The 17,721-nt window shown below is 41.8% G+C and overlaps 2 protein-coding genes across 2 annotated transcripts; both read right to left on the bottom strand.

Moving 5' to 3' along the window:
* Nucleotides 1–2,325: 2,325 nt before the first annotated feature.
* On the bottom strand, nt 2,326–6,582 carry mtx2 (metaxin 2). Its single transcript, XM_076104189.1, has 10 exons — nt 6,430–6,582; nt 5,656–5,703; nt 5,521–5,567; nt 5,343–5,415; nt 5,110–5,186; nt 4,865–4,957; nt 4,699–4,737; nt 4,477–4,602; nt 4,299–4,375; nt 2,326–3,343 (listed from the first exon to the last, which is right to left on the bottom strand). The coding sequence occupies exons 1-10, from the start codon at nt 6,467–6,469 to the stop codon at nt 3,184–3,186; spliced, it is 780 nt and encodes a 259-aa protein (XP_075960304.1). The 5' UTR covers nt 6,470–6,582; the 3' UTR covers nt 2,326–3,183.
* Nucleotides 6,583–9,684: 3,102 nt separating this feature from the next.
* LOC142964079 (homeobox protein Hox-D4b-like) lies at nt 9,685–11,216 on the bottom strand. The gene is made up of 2 exons (XM_076104206.1): nt 10,715–11,216; nt 9,685–10,007 (listed from the first exon to the last, which is right to left on the bottom strand). Exons 1-2 carry the CDS (start codon nt 11,148–11,150, stop codon nt 9,685–9,687), a joined length of 759 nt encoding a protein of 252 aa, XP_075960321.1. The 5' UTR covers nt 11,151–11,216.
* Nucleotides 11,217–17,721: the final 6,505 nt, after the last annotated feature.

Below are 17,721 nucleotides of genomic sequence, written 5' to 3'. Positions count from 1 at the left end.
GTTTGGAGAGAACATGAAGGACATTGCAGCTGTCTCTACTGAAGGCGGGGTCGGTGTTATAGTTGCATAATGAAGATAACAGTTAGAGTACCACCGGATGAGTTGTCGTGGCTCTCTGTCTACAGACGTCGCTGCTTCCTGCAGAGGAGCTGAGATGAGCGCAATAAGGGGAAAAGGTTCAGCTCCTACATAAGACTACTAAGTTAATGTTAATGTTAAAATTACCTCTAAACCATCACTGACCTAGTCCTGGACCCCTGCATTGTGCTGACAGAGCCAACTGGTCTGTAGACGATGAACTCAACATGGTCTGGAGATGTTGTGATAGACCCCTCCCACCTTGGATTCAAACTCTTTGAGTCACTTCCCTCTGGAGGCTGCGATCCATCAGGACTACAAAGAAAACATCACAAAAACAGTTTCTTCCAATCCGCAGCTGGCCTCATCAACAAGGCCGTGACCCCCCCCCCGACACGGACTCTTGTCCCCTCCTATAGACACTACACCTTAAGTTGACCTCTTCACATCTGGACATGCGTTACATTAACACACATATTCTGTTTATACTTTGTTAATGTGAACCGTTGCACGTTTCTTGGGTCATTTTGCACATTTCTGCACCAAAACTTCCACTTCTACAAGAAGCTCTGTGATTTAATACAGATATATCTTATATATATTTGTATCGTATTTTTACTGTAGGTTTCTTCTACTCTATATTTATGTTTAAATACTTATTTTTATTTATATTTTACTATGTGTATGTTATGCAACAACACACGTAAGCTAATTCTGTGTATGGGAAAACCTACATGGCAATGAAGCTATGATACTACATTATTTACATTTCAGTTCAATGTATTTTGGTTTACAATGAAGGATTGTTAAATACAAATCATGTGCAATATTCTGGTGAGAAACATTTCTTCCCGGGAGAGTAGGACAGCGTGGCTGTGGGTGAAGACGTCCATCTGTCTTTTCTGTGATGGACGTCTCCTGTAGGATTGTTCTGTGTAAAATAGAGACTCTAGCAAGAAACCGTCATATCTTTGAGGTACTTTGATTGTACTTGAGTATATAAGTACTTATACTTATTCATTATAATCCAGCCATAATAATATGTATATGATTCTAAAATGGGCCATTCTGCTTGCATAATAAGTACTTTTACTTTTGGTAAATCTATTTTGATGCGAATACTTTTGTACTTTTACTAAAGAGTTTGAATGCAGATCAGTGTACACACACACACACACACACACACACACACACACACACACACACACACAATAGAGTGTTTGCACACTGACTAAACACATTGTAGCTGCATTGACAAAATGTTGGACCAATTATCTTCCAGAATATAAGAAATACACAAAACAGTGGACCTGAGATGTGATGTTTCGGGTGATTTTTACCTTTGACAGTTAACCTATGAATGAATATAGATGATGGGGTCGTGTGGCTCTCGGTGGTCTGGGGATCAAATGACTGCAGACTTTAGTGAACTTCTTCGGTAAAGATGTACGTTTGTGTCTCTGTCTGTCCGCCTGCTGTCTGGCTGATGACCTCTGGATGTGTTCGGCCGCTGCAGCACATCACTCATGATGTCACTGATCCTGGAAGTTCAGAGGTCAAACTCTGACCTCACAGGAAACCTGGAAGACAGACGCTCGCTTCGTCTGGAGGCCAATGAGAGGTGATCAGACATCGTGAACCTGCAACGACTTATCAGGCCTGAAAATAGATTTCAGGAGACGCTCTCACCGACTGAGGCTGAGCTGATCTTTCCTTCATCAATACTGAGGTTGTCTGTCTGTTGTCTTTCATTTTGTAGAATTGATGACAGAATGCTTAGAGCAGTTATATTATCATTTATCAATAAAAGATTATTACACATAAAGAAAATGTCAAACACATCAAATCTGGCCCATTTTTAGAATTTGTGTAATTTTAACAGGAGACACTGTTGGCAAAAAATATATTTTCAATAAGCTGGTCAATTTTTGGACTTCTCTTCTATCTTGTCTTCTTCTACACTAGTGGAAAGAAAACAGATGTGTACGGCTGTTTTTTGACCGTATTTTCTGATTTATGAAGAGATATAAAGATAAATCCAAAATTCCATCTGTTAAAACCTTTGACTCTAGTATGTAAACAAAATTAAACAAATATTTTGAACCTCGCTTTATGAAATGTTTGGATTTCTGTTTAGGAAATATTTGCAAATGAACACATTTAAAAATCCCAGAAAACTTGTAATACAAAGGACTCAACTCAAAGCTTTATATTTGGAACAAAATAAACAACAAAACCCTCAGCATGTTGAATTGAATGACTTTTATTCTGTAGGCACTTTCAATTCACACAAAGAAAAAACAATGGTGGAAAAACTAAAGATTAAGTCACATCCTCTTCATTATGTTCAGCTCTTTCTTTTATACAGAAGAAAAGCAGCACTGCGTCGTCTAAGTGAAAGGCAGCCGTGTCACACAGCTGTAAAAATCCAACCTCTCTGAGCCTGCAGGTATCTGCACCATGACGTCAGAGGAGACAGCAAACAATGGGAGCAGATAAACTAAGTCTAAGCTCATGAAGCATCCACCCTGCTGAAGTGTCCTTGAGCCTGACGCTGAATCCCTATCAGATCATCTGCAGCTAACCCCGACTTCCGACCTCCTTCTGGGACAGAAGAGTCTCATTACCATCGTCAGTATTCTTATTTCATTCACATAATGCTGGAAATGTAAAGGCTCTGTGAAAACTCGTTTGGTGGCTTCCTGTAGCAGCTCAACTGAAAGAGTTATGCAGATCAGATTGTGTTCTTCTCGTGAAAGTCAGGATTTATTTTGTGTTAAATTATCTTTTTGTTTTAGATATATACGTGTGTCTAAAGAAGGAGCTTGCATGACTTTAAGGTCTATTTATCTGAATGCAGTAGACACATCTTAATCCATAACTGGCTCACCTGGTCTCCTATCAGCAGCATGCAACAACGTACAAGTACCACGCAAAAGAGAAAAGGACAGCAAGAATCACGAAAAGGGACAGGCGTGTGAAGAGAAGCAGATTTTAGCTTCTCAGTGCTACAGCGAGGGAATGAGAGGAGGAGGGACCGAATGTACAGCACGAGATCATCATTATAATAAGAAGAATCATACAGGTGAGAGGTTTCATTTTCCTTCAGGAGCTCTTGTCTTCAAAGTAGGTCTGTTCGATGCGTCTGCAGAAGGACAGCAGGTTGCTGTAGCTCTTGATCCTCTCTGCCAGCTCAGTGCTGGTCAGTCTGGTGGTCAGTATGGTGAAGAGGTGACCGAACACCAACGCATCCAGTTCTGTGGGCCTGCAACACACACGCACACGCACGCACACGCACACACACACGCACACGCACACACACACACGCACACGCACACACACCAGAATTATTCTTTGATTTTTGGGGCTTTCAAAAAGCTTTCACCCAAAATGAAATCAACAGAGCTCTGTTTAGCTCTGTTTTAACTTCCACGTCGCGTTACATTCCTGCTAGTTCACAAATCTTTGCATCAAAATAAGGTTCTTCTTCACCTGAATTAAGTGCATTAAATATAAAGTTATTACTCTTCTACTCTGGACTGCAGCCGCAACGTTCAGGAACGTTTTTCACATGCTGCTGCAGGGTTAGAGCTCTCCAAACAGTGGAGCCAAAACATCTGGATCGCCCCCTGGTGGCTGGCTGTTAGTTTCAGAAGCACTTGATTTGATATGCAGAGGAGCTTTCTCATCATTTTAAAACGTCAATATCGCAGTCGATCATGTTAATTTAATAATGGAAAAGCTAACATCATGATTGATTTATGATGGATTAATTGTGCAGCCCTACTTCGCTGCTTCTACCAACCATTCCAACCACTTCCCTCACTCAGCTGTAAATGAGAAGGAACTGAAGACGCCGTGGCGTTAACAATTAGTACATTAAAGAAATAAAGTGGCTGCATTTTCTATCCTTGGTTTAAATGCATTGATACATAACAAGATGTTCTCAGGAGTTACAGAGAGACGTTCCACTTTCAATATAATAAGTAGGTCATTACAGTGTTACACCACAAGGTGGTGCTAAAGAAACAGCTGTCCGATGCTTCCAAAGGCTCGTTTCTGTTTTGACCCAAATGAGATCAGCTAAAGAGCAGAATCTGCAGAGAAGTACTAAAGTTTTCCCCTACATCACTGTGCCATGTTCTGTTAATAAGCTGCTATGAAAGACAGAGAAAAACAAGACATATCAGACACACATGCACTGACAGAGAGATACCTACTGTTTATTGAAGAAGTATGGTTGTGTTCCCAGCCGCTGGGAGAGAGCCTGGCAGCACTGACTCACATCCTCATAAACCTGAAACACATGAGAGGACAGACAGGTTTTATTTATGTCAATATATTTTATGAAATCATAAATAATAGCATGAGAACAATCGGTGTCGGGTGGTGGCTAACCTGCTCCAGGGTTTTCCCTCCCCAGCCGACGGCGTTCATCTTCCTGCGAACCTCCCACTGCTTCTGATAGGCGAGGATGTTACTGAGAGGCCACGAGTAAGGACTGCTGTATCTGGGACGCGAGATCTACACAAAACACACACGCACGCATGATTAAAAGGCAATGAATAATCACTTTCAAATCTTTTTTTTATTTTATTCTAAAGATGAATATACACACACCTCGGCAGCCGTAGCGTCGTCACACCACTGGATGTACAGCTGTAGGGATGAGGCCAGACTTGAATTGGAAGATATTATCCAAAAATACTGATCGGTACATTGTTTCAGCTGTGTGTTTAGATGCCTGTGTGTGTGTGTGTGTGTGTGTGTGTGTGTGTGTGTGTACCTCAGCAGTAAGCAGCATGTTGTTGACCAGCTCCATGTATGCTTTCATTTCAGCTCTCTGAACATCCTCTAAGCCGTCGCTCAGAGAATTACCCTGAGAACACAAAACACACACGTATACGTATTTTCTAACAAATAAAACAAGAAAAATAAGAAACTTCAGGGGATTAAAAAGTCTCAACATGTCTCTGAGCGTTAAACACGCCGTGCTAATAAATCAATAACTTTGATGTCCGTGTTACACACCTTAGCTTTAGTGAACTGCACTATCGGCCCGAGTTCTGACACCACCTGGTTCCCTACGTGGATGAAGGGAATCTTCCCTACAGAGAGACACAAAAGTGTAATGTAGGTTACAAAGCACAGCCAATAAGAACAAAATAAGCTTAACAATGTGGATAACATCAGTTTTAACTGGATTTAAAAATGTCCCGATAGCAATACAAAGTTATTAATGGCTTCACAGCATGTGAACTAACCAGAAGGTGACATGTATTCAGCATTTGCTCTGCAAACCACCTGCACTGGTAGACCGCACATCCTGAGGTAGGTCTGCACAGGAGGGAAACAGGACAGGACTTTCTATGTCACCTATCAAATAACATACATATTACGCCTGCTTATATATTTGTTGAGGACAAACCAATAGAGTTTCACCTGAACAGCAAGAGATGAGGCGCAGTCTGACAGCAGAATCTGATCCTCTGTAAAATAAAAAATATAATGTAAACAACCACACTAATATCCATACCTCTGTAGCAGAAAGTCATATTGTTTCTCCATTTTACTCACCCTTCAGCGGTTGGTACAAGGTGGCAGATTCAGGCCAAGGCTCAGCAGCTGTCAGTGTCAAAAACACACAAATATAAGGCGATAAGTTAGCTTATCAAAGTGGTATAGTAACTGTTCATTAATCATTTATTAATTCATTAAACATCTCAGCAACAATTCAGGAGGTTTCACATCAATACCAGGATTGTATAAAGGTAAAAAAAAACACGATTTAAACCAATGAAACGTAGGTACATTTCATTTAATTCCCTACAACCAACGTAAAATCCAAGATGGCGCATAACTTCTTCTTCGGTTTACGTTAACATTGATTAGTCCTCTTCATTAAGGTAAAGTCGTGTTTTTGTAACTCGGCACAATGTTGTCATCAACGTGAATGCACCTGAACCGTTGCTGCTTGAATTGTCTCTTCTTTGCTTGGGTTTGTATTTTAACATTGATGTGATAAACAACTTTATTAGCATTATAAAACATAACATATTTGCGACACTTAGCAAGCCATTTGGGACACCTAGCTTGTGCGACAGTGCTGTATGAGAGCTAGGCTAACCACCAAGCTAGTCTTTGCTACCGTTACACAAATAGAGTGGACCAGCACCGTCATCGTTACAGTTATAATTCAACAGTCCTGCTACGTTGAACGACAATGGCCACTCGTGTTTTAACCACTGCTAGGAAACTGCTACAAGGCTGTAAACGTTAGCTGATGTTAGCTGGCTAAAGCTAGCTTATTAGACAATAATAAAACAACACTGGGCAAAGTCAACACATTACCTGCCATCTGCGACACGAAAGCCTCTGCCGCAAGAGACATTGTGATGCTGTAATGTCCTTTATTGCTAAATAATAATTATGGTTAAAGATGAGGTCAAATCCACTGCATGCAAGTGTAAGGGCAAGTGCTTGTTCTGCAGTCACAGACTAGTCCGCCCGAGATTAAGGTTCCGAGGAGGAAACGTAACTCAGATTGTTTAGTTCCGCTTTACGCCTGAGCTGGACCGTTTCCACAGTCACTGTGTGTATGATTCTCTGGCATAGCAAGATACATTTCTATATCATATTAACAAGTATCTACAGTCTTCGGTGTGGTTATAATGTATACAGGTGGACAAACAAATAAAAATAAAACAATACATAATAGAGTCTAATACAATGCCAGAGCGAATTTTAGCCGTAAAACTGTCAAATATTTAAATCAGTTTAACACAGTCTCAACTGACCATTGTAAGCTTTGCCAACAGTAGTGTGAATGGCTGGTTTGTTTGTATAATTATGCACGGGTGTTTATTTTATTATCATGTCCTGACACTAATTAAATGAATGTTAATCAAATGTCCTCCTACGTTTTCTGTTATCCTGGGAACTGTATAACTCATCACAAACATTGCCTTATAGGTTGTTTTACCTCATCAATCAACATTTCTACGTGATGTTCTGACTTGGTCTCTGTGTATTTCTCTTGCAGGCTGCAGTACTTCGCGCAACCAGCCGGGGTCGTTCCTGCTTCACCACAGTCAGTCTTCAGAACGGCAGGTTGGTGCGATAGACAGCAGCCTCCATGCATAACGTCCACCAAGCACAAACACACACAGCTCGGGCATCACACAATATGATTATAATGCACAGTATACAATCAATCAGACAGTATATGCTGTTTTCTTTGAATTATATAGACGAAATAGCATATTTTGCACACCTGCAGTCCCCATGTTGTCAAGTTTATTTGTATTATTTTGATTTGAATAAAATGTTCATATTTTTAATGAGCATATACGTTTTTTATGTTCCTGGAAAAAAATACTTTCACAAAGTATATAATCATCTAAGTTACACAACGTTTGATCTGTGTAAATGTGGTTTACTGCATTTCCTGCAGCAGAGCAAAACCCATAAAGTATCCACCAGTTCTCTGTGCTACTGTGTCCAATGTTGGACCTTTTAGCGTTTCCTTTAGTGAGTGAGTATTGACTGGAGGTGCATCTCCAGCATGTGATAGATATTCCATGTTTCTTTGTGTCACTCCTCGTTGTGCCTTTCCTGCACATTTAACCGCGTCTCGACCGGATGCCACCAATTAATGTCTCTCTGCACTCATTTCCCTCACATCCCACACACACACACGCGCACACACACACACACACACACACACACACACACACACACCATATCTTTCACCTTAAGTAGCCCTGCGCTGTGCGTAAATAATGCGTAAAAGGCGCATGAGACTCTGATTTTTTTTTTATCATAAAGAGACGCTGATCGACTATATGTTGTGCTACAATATATGTCCACCATGTATAAAGCCTATACTCCTTTTAGGCTCCGATATCTCTGTCTTGGCTTAAAGCAGACTGTCGCTCGAATGATTAAACGTTCAGGATCGCCGTTTATCCCCGTAGCACATTTTCAATCCTCCCACGGGAGGAAATCCTCACATTTAGAAAGCTTCAGTTGAGACATCACGGACTAGATATTTGTCTTGGCTCACCTCAAGTGGCTTCACGCTCTGTTAAATTATGAGCGTAACAAAGATCGTCTATAACGCATCGCTCAGTTAAAGTGTCGAAAGGCTATAAAATGTCTTTGCTTTTCCCAAATATGCTGATGATGAAGTCTATGTTGACATTAAAAATAGATTATCGTCATCCATAGCGGTTTGATTCTTTGTTCAAAGATTAATATTGTGAATGTTTCTTACATTCATAAAACATGTTGGGGGTAGTGTCTACGTCACTTCCCTTGACCCTCTGTCACAATCCCGTAAAAACGGTCTCACAACATAAGAGTGTGTGTGTGTGTGTGTGTGTGTGTGTGTGTGTGTGTGTGTGTAATTGAAAGAGAGGGATGAGAAGCAGTTTTGCCGTTTGAAACTTTTTTTATTTAATTTCTTTTATCATCGAAGTATTTTATCAAAACATTTCCACATATAAAAAATCTTGCACAAAGAGATTTTCTTCGTTTTTTTCAAAGATAAACACATACAAAAAAAGAACAGATGTTTGCTACAAAGAATAAAATATGCTTCTAAATAATAGAAATAAAAAATAAGTACTGGCGCAATAGAAATCAATAGCATATTGAACTGGAATCAAAGACAGAACATATTCTTTGAAAATGCAACATACTGTTTCAGAGAGGATTATGTCAAACCTCTCGGTGCTAAATCAAACAACAAACGTTTCACAAGGGGATGTTCGTTAAAACCCTGTAACCCTGAGAAAACACGTTGGATTTACAGTCAGCGTCGTGCATTCAAAACCTCTACCTCCAATTTGGCTGTTTTTCAAATTCTATATTTATTTCCGCGTGCATACAAATGTACTTTTCCTAAAGTTCATTCATCTTTGGAGATTAAAAAAAAAATCTGCACGTTATGGCTACTTATCCTACTAAATATGCATTGTTTTTGGAGGCTCCTCTATGTGCAAAATATAAACATTATTGGTTGAACTGTTCTTCAGCCGCCAAACCATTAGACCTGTCCGGTCTCCTGTTTATTATTTTGCCCCTTTTTTAAGCGCCAGTTTGTGTGAAACAACGTTTTGGTAATGTGCATATTCATAAGTTACTTTCAGGTAGCTATTATAAAACCCTGTATTATGTTTACCCTGTAGAAATAAAAACCCTGTTTTCTCCAAGAGACACACTCTCCCCAACCAATAGGCACCACGCGCCGTTAATATCTGATGTCAATTCCCTAATTTCTCCAGAGAGATGTCAGACCGTCTACCTTGACGTTTCCTTAAATGTAGGACTCAAAACATTTAGTAATGAATTAAATATCAGAGTGGAGTTGGCTGCAACCTCTACACAACATAAATATTTAAAAACAAAGTAAAAGTTAAGCTATAAGTCAAAATACATAAGGGAATTTATAAGTCCTTATTTGGGACCTGTAATGTAAAGCCTGTAATGTTTAAAGCATGTTTAGAATAGTTTCGGTCACCCTGGATCAACTTAGCACCATCAGTTTTGGAGAGTGAAGGTGCCAACATGGCGGCCTCTGACAGCCGACCTGTGTTGTGTTTTTCAGACGGTTATCACCGCCTTCACGCTGCTGTCGCTGCCGCTGCCGCCGCTGCTGTTGTTGTTATTGCTGTCCGTCGCTTTCTTGTTTTTGCTCCTTCCTTTGGTGTTCGGCAGCTTGTTGTCCTTCTTCCAGCGCATGCGCCGGTTCTGGAACCACACCTTCACCTGCCGCTCGGACAGGCAGAGCGCGTGGGCGACCTCGACGCGGCGGCGCCGCGTGAGGTAGCGGCTGAAGTGGAACTCCTTCTCGAGCTCCAGAACCTGCGGGCGCGTGTAGGCCGTCCGTAGTCGCTTTGGTTCCGGGCCCAGGTGGTTCGGATTCACTGTAAAAAAATAACATAACAATAAATAAATTCAGGGGCAAAATTGAAGGGAAATCTTTTATTTTATTTATTTACATTTTATTTTATTTTGTTTCACTCATTATATATTAGCTTACAACTTAAATCAAGCTAAATAATTAAACATAAATACAATTGAGTTAGCCTGCAGACTAGCATTTCAAAATAGTAAATATTGTTATCGCAGTTATTGTCATGTGGTCATTTGAAATGTGAATCTGTATGTGTGGTTGACCGGGAAGAGGTCCAACATGCTATTTAAACTTTCTTTTAACTTGCAGCTTTTTGTTCAGCTGCAACGTTGCGCACCAGAGACGCGCACGCACGCACACACACCACACACATGCACACACACATGCACAAACGTGCGCTTTGGCAGGGCCATAAAACTTTATAGGGGTTGTAATTCTTCCTGACCCTCACTGAGATCATAAATAACTCGACAACAAAAAACGGTGCTCACAAATGGACAAAACACTAGAAAGAAAGAGAAAGAGAAAGAGAGAGAGAGAGAGAGAGAGAGAGGAGAGAGAGAGAGAGAGAGAGAGAGAGAGAGAGAGAGAGAGCCTGGCAGACAAACAAAAAAACATAAACATGGGAATCAGGAAAACTGAAATGATGCAGAAATCAAAGTAAGAGAGAATTGGAGATCTAAAATGAGAGAGATGAAAATCCTCAGGCTGTCTCACCATGAGCGATGTGCACTTTCTTCATCCACGGGTAGACAACAATAGGCGGCTTGTCCTTTCCCTGGCAGGCCATTTTCCTCTGCACCTGAGCGGGCTTTGCACAGGTCATCCAAGCCTGGCACTGTAGGTCAGCCACGGGGAACCTCGACTCTTTCCCGGCGGCATCCGTCTCTCTGTAGCCGCGGAAGGGCGCAGCCTGGTGCTGCGAGTGGTCCTCTCCATCCTCCCGGCGGTGCCCCTGCGGAGAGTGGTAACCGGTTTGTTGTGGTGTGTATGGAGGTGGAGGGGGCTGCCCGGGCTGATAGCCCCCTACATAACTACCACTGTCCTGGGGGCTGTTGTAATACCCCCCTTGGTCACTAAAATTACTGTAATCTTCTTCACAAGGCGGGAACTGCGGCTCAGCATATTTACAGCTCACCACGTAGGACTCCATGATTGATTTATAGCGAGGCTGGTAGGAGAATACTAATTTTTCTTTCTCTCCCCTCTCTCTGTCTCTTTTTCCCCCTCTGGCATCAAGCCATCCTGCGGCTGTCAAATAGACGGACGGCCGCGCGGGCCACGTGACCCTGCGGCCAGCCAATGAGAGAGGCCACTTCGGGTTGTTTATGTCGGACGTAATGGGATAATTTGAAAGGGGGGGGGGGGGTGAATTTTCATTATAGGACTAATGAAGTTTTGTTGGCAGGGGGGGGGGGGGGTGGTTAAGAGTCGATGTTTGTGGATTTAACGTTAGGAATCATTTGCCATGAAGTGTAATTATTTATCTATCTTATGTATCTTTCTATCTATCCATCCATCTATCTATCCATCTCTAATTGCCCCCCCCCCCCCCCCCCCCCCCCCCACCCCCCCCCCCTCTCCCACACACAGCACCTATTGAAAACGCAGGCGGACTGTAGATTTATGACTTTTAGCTGACTGCCTTTTACCCCCACACAGATGGCCGGAGCTGAAAAATTAATCTCGCCCATATTGAGGGACCCGCGCGGGGCCATATTTGGCCTTGTGGCGAGTCAAAAGGATGGACAACAAAACATGGCCGGTCAGAAAGGGGCCTCCAATAAGAGAATGAGATAAAAGGGTCCCAGACAGTGACTAGTAGTTGGCTTTGTTAGGCCGGGGGGGTCAGCCCGAGGTGTCCCGCTCACCACCACCACCGCGGCTTTTAAATGCATTGCTTGGCTTTAAAAAAAATGATGCGAAAGCCAGCTGAACGAGAAAAAATGCGACAGGGCTGAGAAATGAAAGCGAATTACGCGGAATCTCAAATCGAAAAAACGTGAAAGAGATAAGTGAGAATATGCTAAATTGAAGCCCTCACACGGAGAGAAAAGGTCATATGAGGGGGGGGGGGGGGGGCGGGGGGGGGGGGGGGGGGGGGGGGGGGGGGGGGGCTTGTATTCTGTGTGCAACTCATGCGTGAATATCTTTCGCTATAAATGACACGAAATGATGAAAAATCATGTTTGCACCATAAATCCGTGTTTTATCCTTCAGGGTCTCAGGAGGATTTCTTCTTTGGCTGCAGCAGCAGCTGCTCCTCAGGGATGGAGGTCTGATGCTGCAGCCAAAAACCTCTTAATAATAAGTGCTGCAATGTGCTATTACTTCTGCCTAATATACCCTGTAATACTCTAAATAAAGAGAGCAGGGAGAAAATGATTTGGCTTGGCTGAGGCATTAAAGCAGCTCATGCGGAGGGTGTAGATGAGTCTGAGTCATTTGTTAGCTATGGGATGACTTATAAGCAGATAAATTGTCACACTTTTTTTGAAAATGTTTTCCCTTTCTGTTTCATAGGAGGTGGTGGAGTAGCATCTAAGCACACAGACAAAAAGCTTTTTTTAAACATGAAAAGAACATCTGAATGAGTCCTTGGTCCTCCTAAATAACTTCCACTGAGATGCCTTTGAGCAAAGCATTTATATGCCACACTTTGCCGTGGGAAGTGTTAGTAAAAGGTTTATTTTCATTTGACAGGAGGACTTTCAGCCTTTTTTTCAGCTTATGTATTATTTAAAGCTTCAATTTCTGACATTTGGCAACATTCTGACATTTGGCAACATTTAGGACAAGATAAAGCAACACTGTTACATTATATATCATCTTTACACATATGCAACATGTACGTAACTAGTATTTCTTTGTACTATTTGACAACTTACAGAACACTTGTATACAAACATTTCATTTCTTATTTTATTGTTGGCCTTTCCTGCTTTTTATATATATATTTATATAATGTTCATATAGTTTTCACTTCTTCTGTAGCAGTCCTTTATCTGTCCAGCTTGGTTGTCCTTTTGTTTCTAAAGCTGCTATATCTGTGTTACTCCATCAAGACAGATGCAAAGACTGGAGTCAAATTGCTTGTTGGTGCAGGAATACTAAAGATAAGATTCTGATTCTGAATTATTGTGAACTGTGAATTATTGTGAATTATTGTGAACTGTCCAGAAAATGGACGAGCAAATGCCAACAAATGAAATGTATTTATTGTGGTGAAAACTGGAAAGGCAACTTTGGATTTGAGGTGTGTCGGTTGGTGCCATCAGTCGTGTGAATGTGGAACAAAAAGCTAAATGAGGAGTGACAAAATGCTCTGAGGAAGCTGCAGGAGGCCCGTCATCGAGGCGGCGAGCCATGCTGCGTTTAAGCCTATTGCTGCTGCAACCAAATTGATGTCTTAATCAAGACTCAAGTGAGAGGCTGCCAGGGAATTAAACCCACGCAGTAATCACATCTCTGCACATGTAAACCGTCCTGCTCAATTTCAGATTGGATGCAAACAGCAAAGGCATGACATGACAACCTAACTTCTGCCTGCTGCTGAGACAACCGGTAGCCTGGAAGGAAAGCTTGAGTTGTGGAGTGTGAAAGAGAGCAGGACTATAAAGCCCTGTTAGCGGTCACCAGATTTTTAGATTTTGATGGATGGTTAGTCATCGCCCATAGACTCCCCTAGAACCCAATCTGTGACTGAGGCAGCTCCACACACATTCGGTTCTACAGGGTATATATAGGCGAAGGTTCACTTCACGGCCGGCTGCTGATGACTTCTTCTTGTTCGCTGACAGAGATTTACACTCGTGTTGTTTTTTCTTCTTTTATTTGACATGACTCACTGTTCACCCCTTCATTTTTTATTTTTAAAAGATGTGCGTGTTTCCACTGCTCAAGACGCGCTGCGTCGGTGTCATTGTGTAATTTATTGAGACCATTAATGGTGCTGGTAGCATGTAGCTATTTGACATCAATAAATCATCAAGGACACACCACATTTATTCTGATATATAAGTGTAATTACTGTAAGCAAGCAAGTTATCTGCAGGACTGGCAGCCTCCACTGTGAACTGTGGATAATGACTTTAAATATCTGCATGAAATCTGTCTTGTAGCTCGGTGAGGGAGAGATTTACAGAATGAAGTAGAAGAAGTGGCTTCACTTCCATGAAAGTAGTCGATTAGTCGACTAATCTGTCCTTCGAAACCGACTAAGATTTCTTCAGTTGATTTTAGACGTTTGTTCATGCGGAATGACTTATTTCTGTATATTCATGAGTACATCTTTGTGGAGAAACTCGAGTTTTACAAATGTATCGATCAAATCAACTCATCGATAAGTCGACAAAATCATAAGTGTTAGTCGACTGAGAATGTCTTTGGTGGAGGAAAGTCCTAAAAGTTGTTGATAATGTCACATGATGTAACAAGTGAAAGGCCAATGAAAGAATAAAGTATTTACCTGTAATAAACACCATCACCAGTCCAGCCACAGTGACACTTGTTTGTATACACTATATTCTGAAATACTCTCCATCATAATGCATCATTCAGAAGAATTTCTAATAGCTATAGCTATGTCACAGAGGTAGGCCTACGCTCATACTGGATTGGATAAAGTGCCATGAGTATAAATAGAATGTAAAAACAGAGGAAATGATTTGCTTCCATAGAGGAGAAACATATAAGAGGCCTCAGTTTGCTTGAACAAGCCTTCTATATATTTTATATTAAACACAAAGCCACAGCAGTTGGTCAACCCACCAACTTCACCAGTCAGGTTTTCTAGTTATTTGAGGATGCAATAATAATGACAGCTGCTTTCATGCCCAAAGTTTTCCCAACAAGCCACCAGCTCGTTTACAAGCAGCACAAACGTGACTATGCAGCGTTTGGGGCCGTGGTGGCCGTGGTGGCCGTGGTGGCCGTGGTGGCGAATTTCTGAACTTGGGCTGCACTTCAGATCGGACTCGTATGAAGATTACGATGCTTTGGAAGAACACGGCCCTGAGGGGCAAGTCTGAGTTTCTCATTTAGATGCTGCTGCAGAGCATTTATGATGCCCCCCCCCCCCCCCCCCCCCCCCCCCTCCTGGCCCCTATAGGTGTTTATTATCCAACGTTTATCGTCTGCCAGTGGAACCACCGAGGGTTTAAACTATAATCTGGCAATCTGCAATGAAAGGCAATATGACTGATATCATACAGTTAGTGTTATATATTATCATATTGAATAAAGGGTAAAATATAGTATGTATTGATTTTTATCCCACTCTATTTATCAATGCCAAGGCTGAAGGCAATAATATCATATCTCATCTTCTTCTCTCACACCTCTTTATTCACACACACTGATCTATATGATCACTAACATCTCTGACATTTACTTACTTGTGCACATGTGTGTGTTTACTGTATGTTTCTGGGGCTCGATGCCATGAGGGATTGTCTGTTTCCAGCTCCTGCCTCGGGTGATTCTCTGAGCTCTGGCGTGGACTCATTTCTGTTGTTTACATTTACTAAATTCCCATGGCGGTCCCGGATGAGGAGCTGGTGAAAAACCCCAAACCGTTTGTTGCTCAAAGCTGCAGTTGGTTGCAGTTAGAGGGAGCAAGCTAAACTTTATGTAAAGCAAGATGTAGTTTCGTGAAAGGTATAAACACAAAAAGAGCTAAACATTGATTCTCTGCTATTTGAATGGGTTGAGTTGAGTAATGAAAGTAGAGAGAGCACATATCTGCAGATGAAAAGTGGTGAAGGATCTATTCAGTCCAGGACTATTAATCCATGCCTCCACTAAAAAAAAGACTTTGACCTAAAACTTTCATTTTTCACAATGACTCCAGCCTCCAACGCTCCCGCTGAATAGGCGTTTGAATACAGGAATCATTAGCTTACACCTTTTCAATGCTCTGAACTTTGGCGGACTCTTTTTAGATGCAACAACAACAACGTTTTAGGGTTTTTTTCTTCTTCTTTTTTGTAAAGAGCATTCTTCTTTAAGAATGTAACCTAGCTGCCGGCGGGTCGCGAGAGGGTCAATCAGAATCGTTGACCGCTGGTTCACCGTTTCATTAGTCCTCGCGCTGGACAGGGCCGGGCAGGGGCTCGCGCTGGGGACCATCCAGAGTTCACGCGGCCTGCGGGAGTCGCGAGCCCATTGTCCCCCCCCCCCCCCCCTGGTCTCTCCCTCTCATGCCTGCGTGGATTATTGTTGTGCAAAGGCAGCTTGAAATTAAAGTGTTAAAATGTGAGAAAATGGCCATATTTATATTTAAATGGTTTCGTTTGAACAGAATTGAATTGATTATTTTTCTGCTTCATCGTTAACTGATTTTTCCTGAAGCTGCCGTTTAATCATCCATTTTCAATTATCGGTAAGGTATTGATTACCGTCAGCTCCTGGGCTGTAAATCATGTTATTTAAACTGAATCCTCTTTATAATATAATGCTGCACACACACCTCCCAGTTGTTATTCCAACAGGCCATTTAACCACAACCAGCTCAAGCAGCTTTTAAACTGCATTTTAGACAAACTCGTATAAACTGCCTCTCGTCCCGAGCTGCGACATAAAGCCATTCAGATGTGGCTTTTCTTTCTTTGGGGTCGTTTCACTTTTTCATCTTAGACAGGCTGACCGCCGGCTCACCCCTCCGCCCCCAGCCCGCTGCCGGGTCAAAGCCGAGCTGAGAGCCGCTTTAACCCGGTTTAGACATTAACTGCGACCTCCAGCCCTCCAGATCGACGCGCACCGTCTCGTGCTGACCGAGCGCGAGTGAGCAGAAGCCGCGGATGACGATAAAATCATCGTTGACCGTGTTGTGTTTGTGTAGATTACAAAATGAATCGTTGTGACGAGACATGTACGCAAATAAATATTTTTGCAAATTAATCAAATCAATGGCGCTGAAATTAAAAGGAATTTAGTCAAATCACATCACCGACAATGGTGGTATTTATAAGGAAAAAACATTAAGGAAAAAACATTCCCATAATGCCCAAATAGTTTAGCTGCTGCTGTTTACATTCATCCTGATTCCAATTTAACAATTACACAAGAATGTACTGTCCTTGTTTTTTTTATCTTTGTCATGTTTTTTGAGTAGCAGCTCCATTTTGTTGGTCAATGTTGCATAATTACATTCAATTATCCTTGAATGCACTAGATGATGACTAATACAATTAAAATAATCGAGTTAAAAATGTGTAGGCTTTTTATTTCGCCTATAGTTTCCACAAACTAATAATTAAAAGAGAATAAATGATTGCACAGCACACATCCTGCAGGCCTGTCCCAAATATATCGATAGATGCATGTTTGTGTTCGTGAATCAATCTGGACTTCAACATCGTTGGATGTCTGTAGATCTAAGAGTCTGCAGCTAAATGTTTTCGAAATACATTAGGTTGCCTTAATTAATAGAAAATACTCGTCATAGGCAATCTGCATTGTACAGAGGATTTACGTTTGTGCACAATCCGATGAAATGTAGTCAGATATTTGCCAGCCTCTTAGGAAATCACTGCACCAAAAGTGTCGTCCAGCCCTGACCGTTATTTGGTTAAAGGTGATTTAACGAGATTAATGTCGCTGTTGTTGTATTTGTCCCCAGCTGTGACTCTAATCCAAATGTTCCCCTTGTCATAAACTGCTGCATATATATCGTCGTCTTCTCGCTCCTGTTTATGGCCTCCAGAGGAGCGAGGCTTGGTGTG

The sequence above is a fragment of the Anarhichas minor genome, unplaced genomic scaffold (genome assembly GCF_050575085.1).
Source record: "Anarhichas minor isolate MPS153535 unplaced genomic scaffold, ASM5057508v1 ptg000029l, whole genome shotgun sequence".
NCBI classification, from domain to species: Eukaryota; Metazoa; Chordata; class Actinopteri; order Perciformes; family Anarhichadidae; genus Anarhichas; species Anarhichas minor.
Note: the sequence above shows the minus strand (reverse complement) of the source record. Positions and strands in the feature narration are given on the sequence as shown.

What these genes read in the sequence shown, in the direction of transcription:
- LOC142964079 (XM_076104206.1), bottom strand. Translation starts at nt 11,150, where the DNA reads ATGGAGTCCTACGTGGTGAGCTGTAAATATGCTGAGCCGCAGTTCCCG. An exon ending in GAAAGTGCACATCGCTCATG is followed by an intron (nt 10,008 to 10,714) that starts GTGAGACAGCCT and finishes ATTTTTTTACAG; the next exon opens with TGAATCCGAACCACCTGGGC.
- mtx2 (XM_076104189.1), bottom strand. Translation starts at nt 6,469, where the DNA reads ATGTCTCTTGCGGCAGAGGCTTTCGTGTCGCAGATGGCAG. An exon ending in CCTCATCTCTTGCTGTTCAG is followed by an intron (nt 5,416 to 5,520) that starts GTGAAACTCTAT and finishes CCTCCTGTGCAG; the next exon opens with ACCTACCTCAGGATGTGCGG. An exon ending in ACGACGCTACGGCTGCCGAG is followed by an intron (nt 4,603 to 4,698) that starts GTGTGTGTATAT and finishes TGTTTTGTGTAG; the next exon opens with ATCTCGCGTCCCAGATACAG.